This window comes from Perca flavescens, chromosome 13 (assembly GCF_004354835.1).
Source record: "Perca flavescens isolate YP-PL-M2 chromosome 13, PFLA_1.0, whole genome shotgun sequence".
In the NCBI taxonomy this organism is placed as follows: domain Eukaryota; kingdom Metazoa; phylum Chordata; class Actinopteri; order Perciformes; family Percidae; genus Perca; species Perca flavescens.
Window position 1 is genome coordinate 14,256,900 of NC_041343.1, and position 16,678 is coordinate 14,273,577.

Sequence of the window (16,678 nt, forward strand, 5' to 3'; positions counted from 1 at the left end):
TAAAAAAAGTCGTAAAGCATGTCAGAAAAGGTAATGGTATAGTATGTCTAAAAAAGTCATAACAAGTCATAGTATAGTATGTCAAAAAAGTCATGAAAGAGTGATAGTATAGTAAAATACGTCTTAAAACTTCATAGTATAGTAGGAGGAAAAAAGTATAGTATGTCGAAAAAAAATCATAAAAAAGTCATATGTGAAATGTGTCGAAAGAATTTATAAAAAGACATAAGGCAAGGCAATTATATTTACATAGCACATCTTAGCAGCAGTGCAATTCAAAGTGCTACACATAAAACATTAAAAAGCAGTTAAAAATGTATACAAAATTAAAAACAGAATACAGGAATATAATTCATAGAGCAGTACAATGAATTTAAAAAGGCAACGTCAAAAAGACAGGTCTTCAGCCTTGATTTAAAGGAGCTGAGAGTTGGTGACAGTATAGTATGTCGAAAAATGTCATAGTATAGTATATATATATATATATATATATATATATATATATATATATATATATATATAAAGGCATAAAAAAGTCATGGTAAAGTATGTTGAAAAAGTCATGATATAATATGTTTAAAAAAGTGATAAAAAAGTCATGGTAAAGTATGTCGAAAAAAGTGATGAAAAAGTCATGGTAAAGTATGTTGAAAAAGTCATAATATAATATGTCAAAAAAAAGTGATGAAAAAGGCATAGCATAGCATGTCGACAAAAACATCATAGTATAGTATGTCAAATAAAGTCATAAAAAGTCATAGTAAAGTATGTTGAAAAAGGCATAGTATTATATGTCGAAAAAGTCATAGTATAGTATGTCTAAAAAAGTCTTAAGAAGTCATAGTATAGTATGTTGAAAAAAGTCCTAGTATAGTACGTCAAAAAAGTCATAGCATAGCATGTCGACAAAAACATCATAGTATAGTATGTTGAATAAAGTCATAAAAAGTCATAGTAAAGTATGTTGAAAAAGGCATAGTATTATATGTCGAAAAAGTCATAGTATAGTATGGCTAAAAAAGTCTTAAGAAGTCATAGTATAGTATGTCGAAAAAAGTCATAGTATAGTACGTCAAAAAAGTGATAAAAAAGTAATAGTATAGTTTGTCAAAAAAATTCATGAAATTCACAGTATATTATATAAAAAAAAATCATAAATACGTCATAGTATAATATGTTGAGAAAAGTCATAGCATATTATGTCGAAAAAAGTCATAAAAAAGTCATAATATAGTATGTCGAAAAAGTCATTAAAAAGTCATAGCATAAGTATGTCGATAATATTTTAAAAAAGCCATTAACAGTCAGAGTATAGTAAATCAAAAAAGTAATAAAAGTCATAGTATAGTATGTTGAAAAAAGTCATTAAAAAGTCGGTATAGTATGTCGAAAAGTGATAGATACAGTATGTCGAAAAAAGTCATAGTATAGTATGTCGTAAAAAGTGATATAAAAGACAGTATAGTATGTTGAAAAAAGTGATATAAAAGACATAGTATAGTATGTTGAAAAAAGTGATCAAAAAGTCCTAATATAGTATGTCAAAAAAAGTCATAGTATAGTATGTGGAATAAAGGCATAAAAAAAAGTCATGGTAAAGTATGTCGAAAAGATTCATAGTATAGTATGTCGAAAAAATCATAAAAAAGTCATAATATGTGAAAAAAGTCATAGTATAGTATGTCGAAAAAAGTGATAAAAAAGACATAAGTCAAGGCAATTTTATTTACATAGCACATCTTAGCAACAGTGCAATTCAAAGTGCTACACATAAAACATTAAAAAGCAGTTACAAATATATACAAAATTAAAAACAGAATACAGGAATATAATTCATAGAGCAGTACAATGAATAAAAAAAAAAGCAACGTCAAAAAGACAGGTCTTCAGCCTTGATTTAAAGGAGCTGAGAGTTGGTGATAGTATAGTATGTCGAAAAATGTCATAGTATAGTATGTTGAAAAAGTCATAATATAATATGTCTAAAAGAGTGATGAAAAGTCATGGTAAAGTATGTTGAAAAAGTCATAATATAATATGTCTAAAAAAGTGATGAAAAAGTGATGGTAAAGTATGTCAAAAAGGTCATAGTATAGTATGTCGAAAAAAGCAATAAAAAAGTCATAGTATAGTATGTCGAAAAAAAGTGATGAAAAAGTCATAGTATAGTATTTCAACAAAAGTCATAAAGAGTTATAATATAGTTTGTCAAAATAATTCATGAAATTCACAGTATATTATATAAAAAAAGATCATAAATACGTCATAGTATAATATGTTGAGAAAAGTCATAAAAAAGTCATGATATAGTATGTCGAAAAAGTCATTAAAAAGTCATAGCATAAGTATGTCGATAATATTTAAAAAAAGCCATTAACAGTCAGAGTATAGTAAATCAAAAAAGTAATAAAAGTCATAGTATAGTATGTTGAAAAAAGTCATTAAAAAGTCATAGTATAGTATGTCGAAAAGTGATAGATATGTCGAAAAAAGTCATAGTATAGGATGTCGTAAAAAGTCATATAAAAGACAGTATAGTATGTCGAAAAAAGTGATCAAAAAGTCATAATATAGTATGTTAACAAAAATTCATAGTATAGTATGTGGAATAAAGGCATAAAAACTCATAATATGTTAAAAACAGAATACAGGAATATAATTCATAGAGCAGTACAATGAATAAAAAAAAAGGCAACGTCAAAAGACAGGTCTTCAGCCTTGATTTAAAGGAGCTGAGAGTTGGTGATAATATAGTATGTCGAAAAATGTCATAGTATAGTATGTTGAATAAAGGCATAAAAAAGTCATGTCGAAAAGATTCATAGTATAGTGTGTCGAAAAAAGTAATAGTATAGTATGTCAAAAAAAGTAATTGTATAATATGTCTGTAATTAATTAGATAATTTTTTTTAATCGAGTCCCGGCCCTAAATATAATGTGTCTAAAAAAGTGATGAAAAAGTCATGGTAAAGTATGTCGAAAAAGACATAGTATAGTATGTCAACAAAAACATCATAGTATAGTATGTCGAAAAAAGTCATAAAAAAGACATAGTATAGTATATAAAAAAAAGTGATAAAGTCATAGTATAGTATGTCGAATAAAGGCATAAAAAAGTCATGTCGAAAAGATTCATAGTATAGTGTGTCGAAAAAAGTAATAGTATAGTATGTCAAAAAAAGTAATTGTATAATATGTCAAAAAAAATGATGAAAAAGTCAAAGTATAGTATGTCGTAAAAAGTCAAAAAAGACAGTATAGTATTTCGAAAAAAGTATTAAAAAAAGATATAGTATGTCGAAAAAAATTTCTTAGTATAGTATGTCGAAAAAAGTCATAAAAACGTCATAGTATAGTACGTCAAAAAAGTCATAGTATAGTCTGTTGAAAAAGTCCTAGCATAGTATGTTGAAAAAAGGGATGAAAAAGACAGTATAGTATGTCGAAAAAAATATCATAGTATAGTATGTTGTATAAAGTCATAAAAAGTAATAGTATGTCGAAAAAGGTATAGTATTATACTGTATGTCAAAAAAGTCATAGTATAGTATGCCTATAAAAAGTGATGAAAAAGTCATAATAATATGCCAAAAAAAGTCATGGTAAGGAATGTCAAATAGTCATAGTATAGTATGTTGAATAAAGTGATGAAAATGTCATTGTATAGTATGTCGAAAAAAGTCATAAATAAGTCAATCAGAATCAGAAAAGGTTTTATTGCTACAATAAGTACACTTATGTGGAATTTGCCTTGGTGAAAGGTGCATACATAAACAAACAAAACACATATTAAACATTGTTAAGAGTGAGTGTGAGTGGGAGGTGGGGGGGGGTCCGGAGCCTTGTTGGTAAGGCTTACAGCTGAGGGGAAAAAAACTTTTTTCATGGCGGTCCTTGTAGACCACAGCCACCTGCTAGAGGGAAGGGGTTCACACTGTTTCTGTCCGAGGTGAGAGAGATCAGCTACAGTCTTGCCCGCATCAACGTCCTGGAGGCGTACAGGTCCTGGAGAGATGGCAGACTGCAGCCAACAACCTTGTCAGCAGAGCGGATGATAAGCTGCAGTCTGCCTTTGTCCTCAGCAGTGGCAGCAGGGTACCACATGGTGATGATGATGGACTCAATGATGGTGTAGAAGTGCACTATCATTCTCTGAGTATGGTATGTAGAAAAAAGTCATAGTATATAGTATGTCAAAAAGAGTCATATTATAGTATGTCAAAAAAAGTAATAAAAAAAGTCATGATATATAGTATGTCAAAAAGTCATAGTATAGTATGTTGAAAAGTCATAAAAGTCAAAGTAAAGTATGTCGAAAAAAGTCATTGTATAGTATTCCGAAAAAAGTCATAAAAGGTCCAAGTACATGAGAGCCATGAGAAAGTCATAGTATAGTATGTTGAAAAAAGTCATAGTATAGTGTATAAAATAAAATTCATGTTAAAGTATATCGAAAAAAGTGATAAAGTCATGGTATAGCATGTCAAAAAAAGTCATTAAACAGTAATAGTAAATAAAAAAAAAATAATAAAAAAGTCATAGTATACCATGTCAAAAAAAGTGATAAAAGTCATAGTATAGTATGTTGAAAAAAATGATAAGAAAGACATAGTTTTCTCTGATTTGTCTAGGTCAGCGGATGACGTAATGAGACGCCATATGACCACACCTGGAGGTTTGCACTCAAGTATCCAGGCTCATCTTCCCTTCGTCCTCTTCTGACGGCCATTCATATTTTAACTCAAATGTTATTTGTGGAAAGATGCTCATCTTTGCGGTGCAAGATTTGTTAAAATCGAAGATAGATTGTGACTTATTGGAACACTTGTAAAGCAGATCGATCCATGTGGTTTGAAAGTCCCAGTGATGTTATACCCTCGACCAGCACTCATGGAATGCCTCTTGTCCAATCAAATTACCTGGTTGAAAAATGTAGGTCCATTTCTCCCAACTAGTGACTGACTGTCATCGCTTGAAGAAAATTAAAAGTACCTCATACCCCATTCCAAAAATATCCCTTTAATTTCTATTTAATTTTCTTAAATGCTCATTGGGGAAGACAGAAAAAAAATATCTGCAGTTATAGTGCCTAGTATTTTATTTCCTGAAGACAAAGTTCGTACAGTAAAACATTCCATCACAATCCAAATGAAAGTCCACCCTAAGAGAATTCACCTACTATGTAAATATACGGTCTACTGTGATCTTGGTTTAAACATTGTCATGAACAATTCTCTCTCAAAGCTTGAGACCAGAAAACCATAATTATAAAAAAAAAAAAAGAATATTTAATTATAATATAACAACAGTTGGGCTTCCTTCTTGTTTATGGCTTTCCTCTGAGTGCAGCCTAGAAGGTAAATACTGGGTCCATCATTACTTAACCGTTCAGAGTTAAAAATGCAGCTCCAGAATTTGTCTCTTAATCACATTATGGACTTGGCTTCTTGTTTGGAGCTTTGAAGGAGAGCGGCTGAGTTAAGACCTGGATCACAGGATTAACTAGAAAGCAACATCCACTTAAGTCCCAAAATGTCCCACACATCAGGTATGCAAACATCATCCATGAATACAAAAACAACCAGCAAAATAGTCTAGTAGCCACTGTCTCTAAGTAACTAAGTTTAAATGTGATGAGAAAATAAACCAAGTTATACTTGTGTAATGCTTTAGTAATTGTTAGTTGGCAATTGAAAACACATGATAGCATGGTTAATTTATATTACTTCCCAACACCTTTGCAGAACTAATGCTGAGGCGACTATGTAGCATATGAGAGTGCAGATGATTACTGAGCATGCACTTGTTTACCTGTAGAATATGCAGTTATTGAAGCAGACACTGCAGCTGTCATTACTATGTATCCCTCTGCCTTTGTCCCATCTATCAACAGCATGTTTCAACCCTTTAAATACTGTTTGAGGTAAAGTAACCAGACCTTTTCTTTGAGCCTTGCCGCAAAAGGATTTGCATAATAAAACCATGAAAGAAGTAACAAAATGAGCAATTTCTCCATAGGACTAAACATATACACATTATAATCTTTTTTTTTACAGAATGGAGCCATCCTTATTTGCTGCCACAGTCCACTATCTGTAATAGCATTTTCTGAGAAAGTAAATTTACAGTATCATATATTATCTGCCAACAGAGCCTAAAGTGACTCTGCCCTGAGTCCCTGTCATCCCAGCATCCTACAGGAGCTCTTATATTGCTTTAACATTGTCAGCAAGTGGCCATCTACAAGGTTGCGTAGTCCTCTATTACATTAAAATAATCTAGTGGTGTCACAACATCAACAGATATTGGATATGGTGCATGATGAGCAAACTGCTAAAACACAGTGACACAGGCTTTTTTTTTTTTCCTTTACCTGGCTGATTATTATCACATCTGTCAACAAGGGCCAGGTGTGCAGATCAAAGACAGAAAAATATCAGACAACCAACAGTTTTGTCAAAAAGGCTCCAAAGCCTCAATAAAACATGCACATTATGTCATCATGCATCCTCTCAAGCTCTGTGCGGCTTGTGCAGCCTCTAGCGCACGAGAGTCAACAACCAGACTAAAGTCTAACCTGCCATGCCTGAGGTCCCCCAGCCTTTGGAGCCACTTTGAAGGGCACGTCAGGGTTTCTATTTATAGTTCCTGATTTGTTTGAAGTTTCTGTGTGGCCAGCGGAAGTAGATGGGATGGAAAGTCATTTACGGTCTCAGAAGATCCCTTTGACTCTATCAAGAGAATCACCAAATATTAGCAGTGCCTGAAAGAACGTTGAATGTTGTTGTGAATATTTCCATAATGATGAGATGAGCACTAATAAAAAGACCATTACATGACCATTCTTTTTTCTCTCCAATTTGTACATACTTAACACTATTATATACCATAGAAATATATAAATATTATAAAATCTTTTTTTTTTTTTAACCACGAGCAAGCACTGGCATGCTACTTGATTCCAACAAGCTCTATTTCTGCTCTAGTCATAAAATCATCACATTGCAGGATAGAGATGGTTTTTAGCAACTTTGTGTAGGTGTATGTGTAAAAAAAGTCAGATTTTGGCTATTTATACTGTGTATCTTGTTGAAATTCAGTATTGGCTATGTGACAAAGAGGTGAAAATCAAAATTGATTGGGCTGAATCTGAGCTTAGAACTGTGTAACAGTCATATCTGAAGCTAAGTAAGGCCGGTTTTTCACAATTTATTGTCTGTTCTGAACACACTCCCTCCGAGGTCAGCTCATCAGGGGAGTTTTTCATCGATCTTGAAGGGTAAACCATACTGCTGCGGGACGGTTGAGTGATGATTGTGTGAAGGGGGGAGGCAGCCATCACGATGGTGGGGCGTTCTGGTTCTGGTATATTGATGCCTTGTCTTTCAAAAGGTCCAGACATAGATGACAACTCCAGCTCCCTGAGTGCCAAAATAACAGAGAAACTATTAATGCCAGAGACATTTGAAGCTGTAGGTGCATGCAGGCCTCTTACTGATTAGAGAAGGACAGCCATCCTACACGTAAGGCTGGATATCGAACCACAATACTTTTTTGGTACTGAATGAAAACACCGAGCATCAAAGACGTAGAAAAGTTGGCATCAAATGACTAGTCACATTTGTAATCTTGTTTAGTTATTCTTTGATCAAATACGGTAATAAACGATTTATAATTAGATTTTTATTTTAGTTTGTGTTTAATTTATACATAAAAAAAAATAAATAAATAAAAAAATGTATTGATCCCCAGTGGGGAAAAATACGTGCGATATGCGATAACATTGTTGAATATCACAATAACAATATTACTTGCTACAAATAAACAGATATTAAAGTGCACTCATTTCTGCATTTCTGGTGCTTTCAGTATTCTGCTTAAATACAACATATGCTTTTTGAATTTAAAACAAATGTAAGGAAATCATTTCTAACAATCTTTAATTGGACATTGAATGAACATTAAATTGAATATAAAAAGGCGCCACTGAAAAATGACAGTTGCATTTTAAAGTGCCGTTTTCTGTGTATCTCACGATATGTCGCATCCTTTCGCGATGTGTGTATTGCGCCAGTTAATATTGCAATGGCAATAAAAAAAAAAAACAATATATTGTGCAGCCCTAACCTATATCGAAACATTTTGAAAGATACCCAGCCCAAGTTTTGACTTTGGTTTTTACACATGGTGAACTTACCCTCTGGAGGTTCAGCCATGGGTGGGTTGAGACAATACATGTGATAGCCTCTATCGCAGTCGTCACAGAACAGAAGCTGATCCTGAAAGAAATGGGACAACAAGAACACTTTGCACGTCAGACTACAGCACTCCGCAACACCTACAACATCTGAATGTAGGTGAACTCACGTCATTCTCTGAGGTGCCGCATATGTTGCAGCACTTGCACTCTATGCACTGCCAGCGGTACGTCTTCACAGCGGCCATCATCACAGGAGTGAACTGCAGGCAGGAGGGGTGGCCTGCGTGTGCAATCATGTTTATCACTTTGCTGCAAAGATTCCTACTTTCAGCTGCATAAATTAACATTGTTTTCCTGTTGCTAGTCTGTTCCAGCAGCCAGTTGTGTCTAACATACCTGAGCGTCCGCAGTCGGAGCAGGACACCAGCTCTTCTGACTGGCCTGTCTTGTGATTGGTTTTAGAGTCTCCCAGGCAGAAATCACAGTAATTATTGGGCAACGCGAGACCATCTGGGCCTTTCTTGGGAGCTGAAAAACAAGATGAAAACACCCACAGAGCATCAGTGTTCAGTCTCTCAAAAGTCCAGCTCTACATTGAACCCAGCATTCTAACGGTGAACTCTCTGAGGACAGTTAATGGTCTCTTACTTTTAGGCTCATCGGGCAGTGGCAGGGCGGGCTCATTGTTCTCCATCTCTTCTTTCTCCTCACCCTCCTCCTCAGCCAGGTGGGCGTGGGCGTAGTGGTAGCTCAGGCCGGGACGGTTCTTGTAACGCTTCCCACAGACTGCCACCAAAATCAGAAAATACAACATGTATAAAAAAAGAATACATGAGTAAAGTCCATGTGATATAAAGTCAGTGGTGAAAGGAACTTATTTCTTTTTTTTACTTCTGACCAAAAGGTATTAATAGTACAGCTGAGAGTAACAGAAATACTTTCTATCATTGTATCATTTCTATTGTACAGATTGCTGTATTTATTGGGTCTTTGGGGGCATTTTCAGTCCAATGGTAACTGTACATGGTCTATTCGCAGCAGCGACCATGATGTCCATAACCATAATCTAAAATAATTTATCTCCAGATTGTTAAAAAGCCCATAAAGGCAAGGATAATTGACTTTATATGTTCAGATAATTAGATCTGTGCAATATCTATTCTGTATTCTCTTAAAGGGAAGCTCCACCAGTTTTACACATCAACACACATTACATTTGAGTGTATATGACCTCAGGAGGTTGACATTAAAAATGATTTTCAAAATAGCTCCATATTTCTCTCAATGTTTCTTGTGTAAGGAGTAGAGGTCGACCGATTCATCGGTTTTGCCGATTAATCGGCACCGATAGTTGATTGGTGGAACTATCGTTATCGGCAAAAATCCATGCCGATAGTTTTTTCTGGTTGCGTCCGTTGCTGGAGCGGCTGAGAAGCGCATGCTGTCATTCATTACACAGTACACAGAGCTGAGAAGGGTCTGCTCGCATCATGCATTACAATAGCGGCCTCTAGAGGCAAAATAAAAATGAACGCAAGTCCGACCCAAATCGTCCACGATCCGTCTAGTGGCTGCCGCTGGAGAATTGAGATGTGTAGAATCGACAGCGCATTCATTTTAAAATCCTCAGCGGAGGAGCATCAACAACTGCCAGAAAGCACGGTACTAGCGTCGAGATAGAGAGAGACTGGAGAGAGAGAGCGTTATATGGTGGAGAGACATAGAGAGACTGGAGAGAGAGATCGTTATATGGTGGAGAGACATAGAGAGCGACTGGAGAGAGAGAGCGTTATATGGTGGAGAGACATAGAGAGACTGGAGAGAGAGAGCGTTATATGGTGGAGAGACAGAGAGCGACTGGAGAGAGCGAGCGTTATATGGTGGAGAGACATAGAGAGACTGGAGGGAGAGAGCGTTATATGGTGGAGAGACAGAGAGAGCGACTGAAGAGAGCGAGCGTTATATGGTGGAGAGACATAGAGAGACTGGAGGGAGAGAGCGTTATATGGTGGAGAGACATAGAGAGCGACTGGAGAGAGCGAGCGTTATATGGTGGAGAGACATAGAGAGACTGGAGAGAGAGCGTTATATGGTGGAGAGACATAGAGAGCGACTGGAGAGAGCGAGCGTTATATGGTGGAGAGACATAGAGAGCGACTGGAGAGAGAGAGCGTTATATGGTGGAGAGACAGAGAGAGACTGAAGAGAGGGAGCGCCGGCGCTAGAACAAAGCAGTGAATCAGAGATATAAAACGTGTTTTCGCAGATTCATCTCTAGAAATGCGACTGTAGCGAGCATGTCACTATCACTAACGTTATCCACATTTATATTTACACGCAACAAATGATATATCCAGCTTCAAAAAAGTCTAAAAGTCGGAAGTTAGAATGAATGCATTGTGCAAAGAGTGGTTGCTATGGAGACGATACACAGTGTTGAGTTCCGTTGCTCTGATTGGTTGTAGGTCTATCCAATGAATGTAGAGGCATTTTTTTTCCTGGTTCTGTTGGAACACGCCCCATAATCACAGCCCAATGGAGCAGTTTCAGACTCACATTCTGACTAGAATCTGAGTAGGACCACATCAGACTAGGTCAGAGAAGAATGGCGTCACTGTTTTGAGATTTGGCATACATTTGGGCCTTTTTTGAAGAAATGTAAATAGTTTGTCATTTATATGAATTATAATGCTCATTATGTTTATTTTTGCACTGGATGACTCCAAATATGTAGGAGAACTGTTTTAGACAACACACATGCTTGTGTAGCATTGCTGTGGCAATAAATGACATTATTATTTTGATTATTGGCAAAAGCGTCTGGACTTTTTTTGAAAAAATTTATGTATTTTTGTCCACTGTTTTATCCAGTATCAATTCTAAATACTATCGGTCAATTAATCGGTTATCGGCAAATACGGCCCAACCTAACTATCGGTAAAATCCACTATCGGTCGACCTCTAGTAAGGAGGATTTACTAACTTTAGGAAGGACAAAGATGCCACTGTGTGCAGCTGTCGTCACAAGGGGTGTGTCAGGTTTGTCATAAGATAACACCCAAAGACAAACTTTCACTTCCAACTTTCTCTCATTTTCATTTCCTCAAAGGCTAATGTCATGTAATTTCTCCAACTGTCATCTGAAGGAGTGATTAGTCTGTTTCACCAGAGCATCTTAGCAAAGTTGCTAAAGACACAGCTAGTCACATGCCAAGTGATTGTGTGCAGTGGCAGAAAGATTTGAAGAAAGAAAAAAAAGAAAACACTCCCCAAAATCAAACAGGCATCCAACTGACTGAAAACAGAAGCAGCAGTTCACTTTAAAACATGGTACGTGAAATGAGACTTTACAGGGTGCAAATGTGGTGGAGAGGGGGAAAAAGCAAGGGAAAAAAAACTGTAATGCAGTCAAATTGCACACACCAAGATGCGAGACAAAAGACAAAGCACAGAGAGAAAAAACAGCAGCAGGATCCAGTTTCTAGCTTATCTAAAACTGTGGGATGTTCAGGACCAGATTGAGGCAGAAAAAATGACTTCCATGGGCCATAGCTAATCTTTAGTAAGATGATATGGCTCCTATTTTTGGCCGATTACAACCTACAATTTAACTGGGGAGTAAAATAACCGTCTTGACCTTTTTCTAAATCTAGTTAATCACATTTAAGTTAATTGTACTAGAACAAAACATTTACCCTATGAACTGAACTACACAGATAGCAAATCTACTTGGTAACATGGACAGAAAATAAAAACAGACAGTAAAGACAAAAGACAAGGCAGACAGGAGTAAAAAGGAATGAGAGAAATATACCTCTTTCAGAAGGTTTTGAAATATGCTTTTGTTTGATAGTGTCTGAAAGAGAGAAGAGAAGAAGAGAGAGCACAGACAGAGACTCAGAGGAATAGGCTCATAGACCGACAGAGGATCAGTCAGTCGCTACTGAGAACTGCAGCTGAAAGTGAAAATGCTTCACAAAAAGAAAAAAAAAAAAAAAAAACACATCAAGCAGTACAGATACATAGTCTGACGACATCAAAAAAGTGGAAAAAACATGTTCCCTCTGCCCGTCAAAAATATCTGAAATGCAAGTTAAAGAAATGTATGATATTATAATGACAAACAAAAAGAAATTCAGCTGAGCCTGGCCTGGCTTTATAAATATAAGATGAAACAAAGAGCAGAAAGAAGACAGAGGAGAACATGAAGATAAAAGGGAAGAGGATGAAAATGGAGGCAATAAAGAATGAGCAAAGTCTTGCTTGATAAGATTACAAACATTACAGCTATTAACATTTGCAGTGACCCTCCGCTTTGCCCAGAGTTCACATGCTCTACTCTCCCCCATCAGGACTCACTGTCACAGGCGTACGGCTTGTCTCGGTCATCCAGGGCTGCTGTATCCAGCTTCTTCCTATTACTGCCCGCTCCTCGGCCCTGGGGACATACGTTATTACAGTTGACTTACAGGCTGTGGCACACACAAAGAGTTGAGACGAACTTTTAAGAAAGTGTGTTCATGCACACACGGCAGTTTTTTTTTTTACCTTCCCCTTTCCCTTGCCTCTTCTTTTAGGCGTGTCTTCCTCATAGTCTTCATCATCCAGGTCATCCAGGAAGTCATCTGGCTCGAGGACTCTCTATGTTGAGGCAATAAGAAAATGAGAAAGTCAAATCATTTTTAAATCCAAACACATCTTATGTGCCTTACGTTGAAAACAAGAACCTTTCTAATCCGAGCAGCAGCGTTCAGGCCTCCGGTGTAGTCACTCTGGTTGGAATCGTCCTCAGAGCCTCGGAGCTCTGTGGTCATCCGTTTTTCCACGGACTCCCCCTTTAGCAGGGCCTCCAGGCTACTGCCATCCGCTGATAACAGAGCATCCTTCTTCAGTCCTAAATCTACCTCTATGAATAAAACACAAGTGAGTAAAGACATGAGCACAAAGCAAAACACTTACAAGTATTTTTTAACTGAAAGAAAGAAAATATAGTGGTGCTTCTCATTTCTGACTGAGGCACATCCTGATGCATACAATAGCCCTAAATAAAATTCTATTAAGTCAAATTGAATTTGATTTAAAAAAAAAGCAAAACCTCTCTTTAATAAATCACAGAAGACAATAAAACATATGTTCATTCTTTTTTTGTTACAGCAGTGTCGGTTTTTTTTAACATCTAGAAAGCATAGCTTGTTGTTTTTTGATGTGGTACCTGACTTGACAGGAGGGATGATAAGCCGGGGGTCCTCCTGAGGATGAGATAGCCGTTTCTTCCTCCACCTCCTGGATGGGTAGGTGTAGAGCTGCCCTGGAGCCATGCCTATGGGACATCAGAAAAGAGCCATCTAGAATAACACTGAACTTATTTTAATGCAGAACTTGGCGGCTTTTGTGGAAAAACTGACAGAGCTTGTTAGCATAATTAGCATTCCAATTTAAAACCAAGCGGGCACATTTAGCTGCAAGCTTGATTCAATTACACTTGGTTTATTTAAAAACAAGGCAATTTTCCTTCCTACTGTTTTTAGCTATTTCAAAGGGTTTAACAAAAAAGCTGAAAGATAGAGAGGAGGGTGACAAAAAGATGCTAACAAACCATGTTCATCTAAAGTCAAGCTAAAACACACCACCTTTTGCAATTTTGTACCGATCGCTTCCCTTTCATCCATTGAGTAAATCGTTAAAAAGCACTTTAAAATCTGATAGTTTTCTAATGTAAAACAGATGTTCCTGAACTAGTCATTCACCCATGATATTATAACAGAATCCAATTGAATAAACTAAAATCCTCTAGGGAGACGTATAGTGCATTTTGTGGCACACTACATGTTGTGGGTCTCACCTGGTCCCCTGTGTCTCTTTTCCATCCAAATGTAGCAGTTGCTTTGAGCCACACCGGTCTGAGAGTCAAGGAATGGCATCCGGACACTCCTCTCAGCACAGAGCCTGGCATTGTAGTTGTGACATTGTTCCATGGCATCTCTGTAGTACTGCTCTCCCAACCTGACCACACAAACCAGAGCCAGGTGCTCATTATGTGGTCTGTTATGGTTAAAACACAAAGACCGGCAGGCGTCGAAACCAGTGAAGTCTTACTTCAAACTTTTAAACCTCTCTGTCAGTTTGGTTGTCTGTTGTCATTCTCCGTTGTGCTGCACACTCACTAGACAATCTTTGTACTTGAGACTAAATCATTAGTGAGAGTGCAACAGCAGGTGCTCTTTGGTCGGTACATCAACAACAGAGCTCAGTACTCAGCACAGTCTTAAGTGTGCTGTGTTTTAAACATAAATATAGTCACATAGTGCTGTGAGCTTATTCCCTTAGAAAAGCAAAGGGCTGCTTCTCTTCCAAGTGAGACAAACAGGCTCATGTCAAACTTTAATGATGGTAAAATTTCAGCGTAATGTTGTAAATCTGTTGCCTATCTGCAATTCTATCAAGAATAAACCAGAGGCATTTTACATGGAAAACAGCTCCAAACAGTGACTGTTTCTAACTAATAAAACTATTATAATAATACAAAATAAAAATAAACTGACATGTATGTGAATATTTCTCATTTTGACACCATGAATATTATTGTGTGTCTACATATGTTAGGATCATACTACTTGTCAACCTACTTGTGTTATCAGGAATATCACTAGAATTTAATTAGTATAGCTAATGAGTTGGAACACAGCCTTATAAATAACAATTGGAGTTAAAAAAGTAAAGTTTAAAAGCAAAGTTCAGAAGAAACTTATTAGGCGTCAGTTAAGTTTCATGTTTTCATGCGTTGCCATGGTTACCAAGGACTTAGCCAAAAAGCTTGTAATTACGGTAAATCGTCTAAAATCAACCACCTGTGCACCTACGCAAAGTTAACGGAAATGGAAGTACGTTTAGTACAACTGGGTGCGGGACGGGTCACTGAACACTTTAACGTAGCTACATCTCCAAAGACATACTATGCGTGAATTATAAATGTGTATCAATAACCCCTTTGTCCTCAAGATGAAATGACTGATCTTAAAAGGCTTTATTCCTTCTAAAGTACTTTGTCCAGCCGCCACAGTAGCACCTCAGCCTGCGCTAACAACGTTGGCTACAGCTTGTTAGCGTGAGAGCCACCTAACGTTAGCTGCTGTACTTCACTGACATTAGCACCGCGGTAGCGGTTTGGCTAGAAAGACACAACAAGTAACCATACTATTTCTATAAATACATTCATGATCAAATTGACGCATGTTCTATTACACAGACTCCTCATCTGCGTCTGCTAACTTAACGTTCCACTTCCATTCCAGGATATGAACATACACGACGGTCCGCCAGCGCTGGCTAACCTTATCAAGTCAGTAGAAATGTTGCTAAGCTAGCTAGCGAGACGGTCAGTGACTGTATGAATATACAGACGTTCTGATATGACCGCGGCATGTGTCAACGAGCCAAGTGTAAGGTGTGTAGAAAAGTCCAACACTTACAGTTTGACAACATTCTCAACAACAGCTGCCATCTTGCTTTGATACACGGGGAAAGTGGCAGTGGGTAATATGTGCCCTCCGTCCGGACTTGTAGGCAGACGGCAGGAACGTGACACACAGAGGCGCCCCCTATTGTTGGCGTTGTGGTATTTGATTTATTCATATTAAATGTTATTGTCAGCAGCTCATATACATGGAGGATAAATTATCCCATAACGTTATACTCTTAATAAAAGTGCACTTTAGTTCTATAATAATACGTTTATTTAACATAGCACCTTTTACAGAAAAAAAACAGTGCTTCACGAGTAAAATTGTTAAAAAAATAAGACAAAAAAAACACAGTAAAAATAACAAGCAATAAAATAAAAACACACAAAACGACAAGAATGAGTAAAAAAGGCCAGTTTAAATAGATAAGTCTTCAGCTGCCTTTAAAAAATGTCAACAGAGACCACAGTATGACATTAGGAAGGACGTTTCACAGTATATATATATATATATATATATATATCACCTTTAATACACAAAATGTAGCTCAAAATGCTTTACCACAACAACCAAAAAGAAAAGAAAAAAAGTAGACAATTACAGTCCCTAAACACCAACACACAGTTGATTTCACTTATATGCTAACTGATTAGACCTCTTCTCCGGACTATGCGGGTACATTATTGACATCTCCCTTGCCCTTGTGTTTGTTTTGTTGCTCCTGTTAGGGCAGGACAACCTAAACCATGGACATTTTTCATTCAAGACATTTTAACATGTCACAGTGTGAAAATCACAGGTGTAAATAATAAAATAAGTGATGGCTGTTTCAGTTTCAGGGTCCTGCATTCTGGTTCACAGTCACAGTTAACTGGGACACTTGAATAAAACAGAGTAGTTGTTAATGTTTTTAACAAAACTCAAACTGTTACCAAATTACACCTACAAATTATAATCGATCTGAACATGAAAAGGCTGCACATTATAGAGACTTTGTGTTCATTTGTCTATGTTGTTT

The 16,678-nt window shown here is 36.6% G+C and overlaps 1 protein-coding gene across 2 annotated transcripts; it reads right to left on the minus strand.

Annotated features, from left to right (window-relative positions):
- Positions 1-5,080: 5,080 nt before the first annotated feature.
- dpf2 (double PHD fingers 2) lies at positions 5,081-15,788 on the minus strand. Of its 2 annotated transcripts, XM_028596095.1 has the most exons (12): positions 15,670-15,788; positions 14,043-14,203; positions 13,413-13,520; positions 12,928-13,106; positions 12,749-12,841; positions 12,560-12,638; positions 12,015-12,056; positions 8,849-8,986; positions 8,597-8,728; positions 8,368-8,480; positions 8,198-8,279; positions 5,081-7,421 (listed from the first exon to the last, which is right to left on the minus strand). In XM_028596095.1, exons 1-12 carry the CDS (start codon positions 15,699-15,701, stop codon positions 7,339-7,341), a joined length of 1,242 nt encoding a protein of 413 aa, XP_028451896.1. In that variant the 5' UTR covers positions 15,702-15,788; the 3' UTR covers positions 5,081-7,338. The 2 variants fall into 2 exon arrangements, with proteins under 2 accessions (XP_028451896.1, XP_028451897.1); XM_028596096.1 differs by lacking the exon at positions 12,015-12,056.
- Positions 15,789-16,678: the final 890 nt, after the last annotated feature.

What these genes read in the sequence shown, in the direction of transcription:
- dpf2 (XM_028596095.1), bottom strand. Translation starts at nt 15,701, where the DNA reads ATGGCAGCTGTTGTTGAGAATGTTGTCAAACT. An exon ending in CTCCGACTGCGGACGCTCAG is followed by an intron (nt 8,481 to 8,596) that starts GTATGTTAGACA and finishes TTGCACACGCAG; the next exon opens with GCCACCCCTCCTGCCTGCAG. An exon ending in GCGGCACCTCAGAGAATGAC is followed by an intron (nt 8,280 to 8,367) that starts GTGAGTTCACCT and finishes CATTTCTTTCAG; the next exon opens with GATCAGCTTCTGTTCTGTGA.